This window comes from Ochotona princeps, chromosome 16 (genome assembly GCF_030435755.1).
Source record: "Ochotona princeps isolate mOchPri1 chromosome 16, mOchPri1.hap1, whole genome shotgun sequence".
NCBI lineage: Eukaryota > Metazoa > Chordata > Mammalia > Lagomorpha > Ochotonidae > Ochotona > Ochotona princeps.
In genome coordinates, this window is record NC_080847.1 from 49,450,029 (window position 1) to 49,460,219 (window position 10,191).

At 61.3% G+C, this 10,191-nt stretch overlaps 2 protein-coding genes across 6 annotated transcripts in view; one reads left to right on the forward strand and one right to left on the reverse strand.

The window, feature by feature from the left end:
- ACTN4 (actinin alpha 4) overlaps positions 1 to 517 on the forward strand; it is a 60,461-nt gene extending 59,944 nt beyond the window's left edge. For all 5 annotated transcript variants that reach the window (XM_004595082.3, XM_012929782.3, XM_058675178.1 and 2 more), the window contains one exon: positions 70 to 517. In XM_004595082.3, coding sequence (XP_004595139.1) covers positions 70 to 228 — 159 coding nt within the window. In that variant the 3' untranslated portion in view covers positions 229 to 517. The remainder of the gene's footprint in view (positions 1 to 69) is intronic.
- Positions 518 to 829: 312 nt separating this feature from the next.
- On the reverse strand, positions 830 to 9,039 carry CAPN12 (calpain 12). Its single transcript, XM_004595084.2, has 21 exons — positions 8,707 to 9,039; positions 8,280 to 8,349; positions 8,045 to 8,163; positions 7,654 to 7,787; positions 7,100 to 7,268; positions 6,077 to 6,151; positions 5,917 to 6,002; positions 5,760 to 5,834; positions 5,061 to 5,224; positions 4,734 to 4,963; positions 4,464 to 4,475; positions 4,089 to 4,297; positions 3,965 to 4,007; positions 3,671 to 3,730; positions 3,262 to 3,319; positions 3,051 to 3,121; positions 2,907 to 2,969; positions 2,516 to 2,594; positions 1,655 to 1,771; positions 1,525 to 1,583; positions 830 to 1,440 (listed from the first exon to the last, which is right to left on the reverse strand). The coding sequence occupies exons 1-21, from the start codon at positions 8,944 to 8,946 to the stop codon at positions 1,414 to 1,416; spliced, it is 2,160 nt and encodes a 719-aa protein (XP_004595141.2). The 5' UTR covers positions 8,947 to 9,039; the 3' UTR covers positions 830 to 1,413.
- Between the last annotated feature and the right edge of the window lie 1,152 nt (positions 9,040 to 10,191).

Consider the following 10,191-nt stretch of genomic DNA (forward strand, 5'->3'; position numbering starts at 1 on the left):
CATGGGCAGTGTCGGCTGCGAGGGGCCAGGGGGCATGGCTCAGATTCCCACCCTGCCCTCCCCCGACAGAACTTCATCACAGCGGAGGAGCTGCGGCGAGAGCTGCCCCCTGACCAGGCTGAGTACTGCATCGCCCGCATGGCACCCTACCAGGGCCCAGACGCGGTGCCTGGCGCCCTGGACTACAAGTCTTTTTCCACAGCCCTGTATGGCGAGAGCGACCTGTGAGGTCCCCAAGACCCTGAGCACCCCCTCCCCATGCCTCCCGGAGGGGCTGGGGAGCAGCACCCCTCTTCTGACTCTGTATCTATGCAAAGCACTCTGTCAGTCCTTCTGGGGGTGGGCAGGTGGCCAGGGAGGGGCTGGGGCGGGCTCTCTCCTCTCTCTCTGCGGGTTGGCCAGCAGGGCTGCCATAGCTATTGGGGTGGGTTGAGGGCTCCTGGATCTGGGGAGTGTAACTGGTGGGGCATTGTGCTTTTCTAACCCACATAAGGACAGCGGAGTTGTCCCCCAACCCCCACCAAAAAAAAAAAAAAGCCCCTCCATGCCCTGGGGACATCCCTTCACACCCAGGCCACAGCCCCACGTGCCTTGTCTGGGAGCTGCCCAGCCCTGCCAAGGGGCCAGCAGAGGGCGCCACAGCTACTTGATGGGACCAGGTTCCCCCACACCTCCCTATCCTCAAGCCCCCCCAGCTCCATCCTCCACTGACATGAGGAGAGGGGCCCAGCCCAGCACCCTCTTTCTGCCATGGTGAGGAAGCCGTGGTCTCCTTGCCCCCCTGGCCTCACTTTGTCTGGACTCAGATTCTCTAAGGACCAAAAAAAAAAAAAAGGAAAAAAAAAAACTGGCCAAGCAAAAATGTAAAAAATTCACCAAAAAAAAAAAAAAAAAAAAATTCACAAAAGCCAAAAAAAAAAAAAAGCTTTCAGAGAATTACTATTTACTTTATTAACTTACGGATTTATTATATAAATATATATTCACCCAGCAGCGTCTCTGCCGCCTCCCCTGCTCTCGTAATGAAGACATAGCTGACTGGCCGCCCCTCCCTCCCCGCCAGCTGTGGGGCCCGGGCCCCGCGACCCTCGCTGAGGTCGAAGCAGGCTGCCGACCTGGCTGCCTGGTAGTGATGGTTTTGCTCCCCCTTTATTATTTTTTTTTTTTTTTTGAGTTTTTTCCTGATTGGTTGTATTTTCTTCTTGGTTTCTGGATAAACCACCCTCCTGGGAGACACGATAATAAACGTGTAATATTTTTAAGATGGATTCCTGCAGCGCCCTCTGTCCCCACGTCTTTCCTGAGTGAGGCAGGGCACACCAGCCCGGACCCTCCACTCCGGTGAAGGGTGCAGCTGGGGACCAAGGCATGTGGCCTATGCAGGAGAGATGCAGCCATGCCCAGGCTGAGGGCCTAGGAGAAGGTAGCCACCTCCATCCACTGTGGGAGACAAGGAAGAACGGCGTGTTCCACGCGGGGACCTCCCACAGACGAGCCCCCCTCACCATCCGGCCACATGCTTACCTGTCTGTGGGTCAGGCATACAACTCCCTCACCGCCGTCCAGGTGCTGGCTGCAGTGGCCTATGCAGAGGGGCCGGTGAGTGCCACCCCACCCCACCCCCTGGCACCCCACCTGACCCCGTGGCACTTACAGAAGATGTAGGTGAGCTGGGCCACGCAGGACACAAAGCGCTCGAAGTCCACGCGCAGCCGGCTGTCCCGGTAGCGGCTGGTGAGGGCCTGGGTCAGCTGGTTGTTCAGGTGGAAGCCTAGGGGAGGGTGGCTTCTCAGCAGCCACGCTTCTACCCAGGGGCGCAACTGTAGGCCCCTCTCTTCCCTTGTCCACTGCGTGGGGCCTAGGCCCGGCGGCTCCAAGACGCCATGTCCTCGGGCCCACAATCTCACAGGCAGAGGTTCAAACCCACCGTGTGCTGTGTAGCCTCATCACCCATGGCACAGCCCCCTGGTTCCTGACACTCCCAGCCCAGCGCCCTCGGGGCAGCGGGCAGAGCTGCCACAGCGGGGCCTCCTCGCTTCTAGAGCTACCTCACCACTGCCTCGTGTGCTGTCACCTGACCTGTGGCCTGCTCTGCTCGTCTTGGGGTCAGCGTGACCCTGTAGGCCATAGGACCTGCCCCATGCAGTTCTCCTCCTGTCCTTGGTCACTGGGGGCAGGGGTACTGAACCCAGGACCAAGGAAACACCTGGCCAGGCGGGCCACCCCATTAACCATGGCAGAGAGAGAGAGCAGGGCTACCCCAGCTCCCAGGAATCCAGAACCTTCCCCCACGCTGCCCTGGGGCCCTCAGGCATCCACTCCCAGAGATCCTCCCCTCCAGACAGCCCCCAGCCACCTCTTCTCTCAACATGTGCTCCACCCCCAGCCCAGAGTCCTCTCCTGCCCCCCACCCTCTCTGGGCCACCTGCTTTCTATCAGGAACCATCAGCAAAGCCCAGGGGACATGTCTGAGAACAGGTCTTCCCACCATGGCCACCCAGGACCCCGTCCACACCTGCAGCGTTCAACGCCAGCCTCAGCTCATAGGAGTTCATGGTCCCAGAGGCGTCCTCATCGAACTTGTCAAACGTGGCCTGGGCCGGGAGGTGGCAGTCAGCCTTGCCCCCACCCCAGGCACCTAAAGAGGCTTGCAGGAGGCACCTGCAGCCAGGCAGCCTGAGTGCCCAGCCCAGCTCCCTGCCAGCTGCAGGCCTCCACTTGCCAGTCTGTAGCAAGGGCTGGGGCTGCCCACTTGGAGGGAGGGAAGGGGTGGAGATGGGGCCTGGAGCTACAGACAGTACTCCTGACCCCTGAGCCAATCAGCATCCTGAGGGAGGCCACACCAATGGGTGGGGCAGATCCCCTCAAGCCACTGTCTGGTGAGCCCATCCCTGCCCCCAGCTCACCTGCCACCTAAGGAGGTGACCCCAGAGCTGCCGGAAGGAGTGCAGGACGAGGCCTTGCCCATGCTGGGGAGGGGAGGTTGAAGTCAGTACCTGAAGGGGAGATAAGACCCCAGCAGCCTCCCTCCCCAGGCCCAGCCTGTGTACCCCAAAACACCGCAGCAGCTGCTCACACGTTCTGAGCCCGATCTCTCTGGGGGTCCGGCCGTTAGCCCTGGCTACAGGAAGGAAATGGTGGGACATCCTGTGTACCAGCCAGCCTTGCAGGTCACCCACCCTAGAGACAGATGCCACACACAACCCGGGACCCTGGAGGGGAGATGCCGTGGGGCGGGGTAAGGGTTCCCTACGGGCTTACCAGGCTCCAGGGCGATGCTGAGCAGGGTCTGCAGCTGGGGGGCACTGAGCTCTTCCCCCTGCTCGGGGCAATGGCACCCCAGGAAGCCCTCAGCATGGCAGTGTAGCCAGCTCAGAGCTCCCAGAGCCCCAAGGGGTCAGGGTGGGCGAAGGAAGTGCTGGACTTCCACAGGAGGCAAGAGAAAAGCCAATGAGCGCGCCCAGAGAGGGCACACACCTGGTGTGGGCGGGGGTGGGGTGAGAGGAGTGGGAGGGCACACACCAAGCAGAGGCCCTGGGGCAGGACCAAGCTGTGAGCGTTTCCCTAAAGGTCTTGGGATGTGAGGAGCGGGGCCAGGCCCTAGGCAAAGGAGGTGTGGGGGTGACTCCAGGCGGGTGGCACCTAGGCAGCACTACCCCTGCCCACCTACCTCACCCACCAGCTCCTGGAATAGCAACTCCAACTCCAGCATCATGGACACACAGGGGACCTGTGGGGTGGAGGGAGTTTAGTTCCTTGGAGTCAGCCTTGTGGTGTCATGGGTAAAGCCACTGCCTGTGACACCCACTTCCTTGCCAGTGCCCCACCAATGTACCTGGGAGGGCAGTGGAGGCAGGCCCCAAAGCCTTTGTGCCCCTGCCACCCATGTGGGGTACCCATCTCTGGCTGTGTAGTACCCAAGTCTTAGAGAGCCGCTTCCTATGCCCTTTGCCTCCAGCCTCACCATGAGGGCCTCCAGGTCAGCGCTGATGATGTCATCGATTTCCCTGAAAAAAAAAATGGAGGGGAATGGGGCGGGTCACCTTCCAGCCCCCGTCAGTCCTTTCCCATGGCGGGGCAGGGCTCACAAGGCTGTGTGGTGGCGCTCGGAGAAGATGCGTAGGGTGAAGTCGGCCTCATCGCCGGCCTGGGCAGCACTGGGCACCACTAGGTAGTGGCCAGGGGGTAGGCGGCAGCGGCGGCTCACATCACGGCGGGCACAGAAGACCGAGCGGTCGGCTTGCAGCAGCCGGGGCAGGAGGGCACGGCTGCGCGGGGTGTCCCAGAGGCCCAGCAGCTGGGGTGGGGGGAATGTGACCACAACCGCAGGGCTCCCCACCTCCTGATCCGCAACCCCCCGCCTTGGGCTCCCCAGCCTAACCTGCCTGGTGCCCAGCACCCGACTTGGCGCCCACCAGCACAGGCGGCCAAGCCCTGGGACTGGGACCCCCTCAGAAACCCACCTCCTCCGGAATCTGCAAGGACCAAGAGCGAGGGGGAAGGTCAGGAAGGTCTGTCCACACCTCTCAGATCCCTCATTGCCTCTGGACTTTATCAGACTGTCCCCTGGCCCTCCTGTGCCCTCGCTGCCCTCACTGCCCTCGGGCTCTGCCTGCATCTGACCCCAGCCCAGCCCCTCACATTGTCCCTGAGCTTGCCTGCAATGCCCTCTGGTCCCTCAGCAGCCCCTCCTCATCCCACCCGGTGGTCCCTGCACCCCACCCAGACCTTACCTGGAACACGTGGAAACCCACGGTGAGGTAGGTGAGGCCCTTGGCCCTTAGGCACCGCCGGTTACGCTGGATAAGCGACAAGAGGACTGTGCACTTGGGGGTGCGCCCACCCCTTGCTGGGCCCCCAGCTCCTGCCGCCCCCCAGCCCCCCCAGGGCCCCTCGTCCTCGTCATCCTCTTCATCCGGCTCCAGCAGCGTCAGCCGGAACTGGGGGTTGGTCCAGAAGGTTTCTGATGGAGGAGGAGGGCACGGGTTACTGCACCTGCCATGGCGCCTGACTCCCCATGCCCCTGGCCAGCCGGCTTCGCAAGTCCCCTCAGGCCTCACCAGCACCGGGCTGGCTCCCGCCCGAGTTGAAGCCGCGTACCCAGCGGCCTTGGAAGGTGTTGACATGCCAGGCGCCTCCTGCAGGGCTGGGGCCCAGCACATCCGGGCTCAGCGAGCAGATCTGTACGGTGTTGAAGTGGTGTAGGAAGTCCTGCAGCTCCATCCTGTGACGGGCCAGAACCCCGAAACGACCCCTGTCAGAGTGCCCCCAGCAGCCCCGCGTGTTGCCAAGTAGCCTTCAGCTTCCAGAAATGAACCCCAAATCACTGAGCTCTCCAGATTCCCCTACCACCCTCTGCACGGCTTCTAAGGCACACCACCCAGCACCAAGACTCACAGACTCTTGTGAAAGGCAACTTAACAAGATGCCTCCCACCCCCACGATCCCACCAGATCTCACAAGATGCCTGAGCCTGGCTCAGTGGCCACCCTCAGTCCTCCCAGGACCACCACTCCAGGGTCCTGCAGGAAGTCTGAAGGAAAATGGAATAAACAAGCTTATTTTGGTGCAAAAAAAAGTTTGGACTTCATGACTTCTGGTAATTTACATCTTTATGAACTTTGCTATAAGTATGGATTTTTAAAATTTATTTTGTACCAAAATAGACTTGGTTCCATTTTGCACACTCCAGGGGATGGCCTCTTGTCCCGCGTGGTGTGGGCAGCTCCTCCCAGCAGGTCATGGCCCACAGCACTCACCAGAACTCGCCGTCCTCCTTTTTCACCAGCAGGGCGTCTCGCCACTCAGTGGGGAGCGAGTCCCAGCGGGGGCAGCTGCAGACACTGGAGTGTGAGGGGTGGCCAGGTCGAGGCCCCCACCAGCCTACCCCCGACCCCAAGCCTGGCCCCATCCCACCTGTCACTCCAGGCTCCCGTCCATTCCACGCGGCCCCATGGGTTGCGCAGCCGCAGCAGCCGCACCTTGGTGAAGCCCAGGGCCACCTGAGGGCGGCACGGTCAGCAGGGGGACAGGGGACACCGGGACCCTCCTTACCACACCATGGGTGGAGGCTCACCTTGTGCGTGCCCGTGACTGAATATGCGTGTCCCCTCACCAGCCCGTCTTCTGTGCGGTACTCGCCCCGGTCACTCTGGGTAGAGGCCAGGGGACAGTGAGGCAAGGTGCAGGAGGAGAGGGTGGCTGCCTCCCCAAAGCAGGCTTCAAACCAGAGCGCTAAGCTGCAGGGGTTAGCAGGTGAAGGTGGGAGAGAGAAATGAGGCAGAGCTCGGAAGGAGAGAGACCGACATTGCAAGAAAAAGATCCAGAACCCAGAGAGAATGAATGAGGAGAGGACTAAGTGATGACTGGATGACTCAGACCAACTCAGTGACTACATGACCTGGGTCACAGGTCATCAGTCAGCCTGGGAACTCAACTGAAAGTTGAGATGTGGTGGCAGAGTGGGTTAATTGGCCATCCCATCTTGGAGCACTGGTTTGAGTCCTGGCTGTTCCACTTCCCATCCAGCTCCCTGCTAATGGGTCTGGGAAAGCAGCAGAAGGCAGCCAAGTGCGTGGGCCCCTCCACCCACCTAGGAAACTGGGATGGGGCTTTGGCCTGCTCAGCCCTGGCTGCCGTGGGCTTTGGGGAGTGACCTTGTGGAAGAGGGATCGCTCTCACCTCCCCTCCCTTACTTTCTCCTCCTTCCCTCTTCCTGATAGTCTCTGCTTTGCAAATAAATATATCTTAAAAAAAAAAAATAAAATAAAAGAGGCCTCCTTCTGGGCAGTTTGGGCCCCTGGGACAGAGGGACCTGCAGCTACAAGCCCCTGCTCAGGCCTGCGAGTGAAGCTCGGCCACAACCAGGAATCAACATATTGAACACCTGGATCCAGCTGGGCCTGACACTCAAGATGGTCAGATGTCCTCCTAACTCACTCTAGTTGGACCCCAGAGGGACAGAGACACACACGGACAGAGAGAGAGAGAGAGGGAGGAGGGGATCCCAGTGGCAGCAGCAAAGGGAAGCAGAAGGCAGTCCTGCAGCAGGCACCAGGGACCCACGATGCAGGTGTCCACCAAGTCCGGGAGCACTCACCAGGGCAGTGGCCCCCACGAGGGACTCCTTGGCCAGAGCCTGGCGCAGGACAGAGAAGAGGCCCGGGGTGTTGTGCCTGAGATAAATGACCTCGCCCACGCCACCCGTGAAGTCCACAAAAGCTTCATTCATGTGGCCGCCACGCATCACCTCATAGGAGCCATGGAGCCTGCGGGGGTGAACGCCTGAGGCCGCCCGCCAGCTGGGCCCTGGGGTGCAGGGGTGGGTGGGCTGTCACGTAGGCCACAAGCGCCACTGGGGGAGTGGACCAGGGCATTCGTGGGCTGGATCAAAAACCCTGAGATGAGTCCCACAGTGGGGCAGGGCCTCGGGGGCGAAGGACTGGAGAGCCCCAGGGTATTTGGTGGGGAAGGCTTGGTTTTCTCTGTGTCCAAATACCCTCTGTGAGGACCCCTGAGGACCCCAACAGCCAGGGTCTTGGGGCCCAGGTGTTTGGGACTTGAGAGACCCAGGGCTTCCAGGCTGGGACTGGGACCTCTGGGCTGGGGTTGGGGGTCCTGGGTTAGGGCTCCTGGACCGGGCCGGCTGCTCACTTGGCGTAGGCCTTTTCCAGCAGTGGGGCCCAGAACTCGTTGCGCTGAGCCGAGCGCACAAACATGAGCTTCCCCTCTTTCACGGGCAGCCGGTCGTCCACCACCACGTCCACCCAGCGACCGAACTGCCAGAGCTGCAAGAAAGCAACGAGTTGGGCTTGGCAGCGTGGCCTGGTGGCTAAGGTCCTCGCCTTGATCCCATGTGGCCGCTGGTTCTAATCCTGGCAGCTCCACTTCCTCTCTGTCTCTCCTCCTCTCAGTATATTTGACTTTGTAGTGAAAATAAAATAAAGCTTTAAAAAAAAAAAAAAAAGAAAGCAACGAGTTTACCTGCAGCTTCCCCTAGTCGCACCCTGGACCCCTCCCCATGGGGTGCAGGAGCCCACCCTACCTGGAAGTGGAAGACCCCGGCATAGCCATTGCCGAAGCTTTGGCCCGGGGGCACCACCCGGCGCAGGAGCCGCGGGTGCAGTGTGAGGGAGGCGGCAGCCGCCAGCAGCCAGCAGTTCCCTGGAAGAGTGTGCAAGCCAGGGCTGAGTGAGGGGAGACTGAGGCACGGGGGTTGGGGGAGGGATGAGGGGCAGGGAGATGGGGAGACCTAGCCACTTGCGGCCCTGGGAACTCACCGAGGCGCCCCTGACACACATCCGTCCGGCTCATGTCTTCACAGATGAACTGGGGCTCAGCACAGAACTCCTGGGGGGCAGGGGGTACCAGGTCTCAGATGGCAGGAGGTCTCCATCCCAACAGCCCCACTCCGGAAATGGGGCCTCTAGTCCCAGAAGGGCGCGCAAAGCTGGAGATGGACGTGTACCCTGAACCCTGGGCCTGAGCCTGCTCCCAGCTGGTCTTATCCCAGCCCTCCCCTCGCCCCGACCCTGGGGTGCAACCCAGCCTCTTCCCCCACCCTCAACACTGGGGTGCAGCCCAGCCCCTCCTCCACTTTACCCTGGAGGTCCAGCTCCAGTTCCTCCCTGCCCCTGCCTCCTGGGGCAGGAGTCCACCCCAGCTCCTGTCCCCGACTCTGCGAGTTCAGCTCCAGCCCCACTTTACATGCGGCCTCTTCCATTCCACCCCTTTGGCCTTCTCCGAGTCTGGTCCCAGCAGGTCATAGCCAAGGGCATCGGGGCCAGCAGAAAAGTAGGGGTCGCAGAACAGCATCCCTGAATCCAAGCACGAGGCACGAATTGCCTCGTAACTCTGGCCACGGAAGAGCTGTGGGCCTCGGGCTCCGACCACTGCCTCATCATCCACCAGTTGGATGGTGACCCTCCTGCTGCTGCCACACGCCATCTGGACGCTGACCTCCCAGCTGGCCCTCAGCCCTTTAACGGCCTGAGTCACAGGGGGCGGGGCTGAGCCCTGATGGGGGGTCTTTAGGAGCAGCCCATCCTCATTAATGCTAATTGCTGGGTAGCAGAGCTGGGGCGCAGGGACGCCTCTGCTGTGGTTTCCTCCCTGGGGCGTGGGGCCCTCAGTTGTGGCCAGGGGAGCAGCTTAATGGGCTTGGCCGGCAGCAGGAGGGAAGGTGGGCAGAACAGAAGGAGGACTGGCCACGCTGTGGGAGTACCAAGAAGGAGGTCAGTGAGGGGGGTACATCTACCTCCTTGTGTGTCCCTGTGGGGACTGGCAAAGAGGCACAGCTCCCTGGGTGTCTCTGTCCATCTTCCTTCTCCAGCCTGATTCTTAAAATTTATTTGAAAGACAGAATTACAGAGATAGAGATCTTCCATTTCTTGGTTCATTCCCCAGATGGCTGCACCGACTGGGGCCGGGCCAGGTCAAGGGTAGGAGCCTGGAACTCTACCTGGGTCTCCCGTGTGGGTGCAGGGGCCCAATGCCCTGGGCTGTGCTCCGCTGCCTTCCCAGGTGCAGCAGCAGGGAGCTGCATAGGAAGTGGAACAGCAGGGCCGTGACACGGGGCGTGGACAGCAGCTAGGCCACATCGCTGGTCCCTCTCCAGCCTTCCGGGCCCCCTGGGTTCTCCTTAGGTTTCGCCTGGATCTCCCTTCTGCCTTGCCTCCTCCTGGGAGTCCGCCCTGCACCCATCCCTGCCTGTCCCCCACCAAACACACACTCAGGCTCCAGCTTCTCCTTCCTGGGGGAGGCTCACCCCAGCCTGGCCTCTGAGGCGGGGTCGTGGGTGGAGTCAGGTTGTGCACCTGCAGTGCAGGAAGCCGGAGGGGGTTCCTACTGCGCTCACCTGGTCCATCCACCTGCGCTCAGCTCAGGGCTCATGCTCTGGTGGAGGTGCTGGAAGACCCAGGGGAAGCTCACCAGTGCCTGTCCTACATCCCCCGACCCCAGCCAGGGGTCTGCAGCCCAAGTAGAGCCCAGTCACCTTGGGGACACTCGGGGGTCACCCACCTGTCCCGTCAGACCCAACAGGTATGGTCCAGGACCTAGTTGCGGTTCCCCTTCCTGTGAAATTGGTGAGGCATGCCAAGCCGGGGCCTGCACCTGCTAGCAGTGAAGGCTTTAGGCCTCGGTTCGAATCCCAGCTCCACTGCTTGCCCCTGGGCATCCCTGGACGAATCA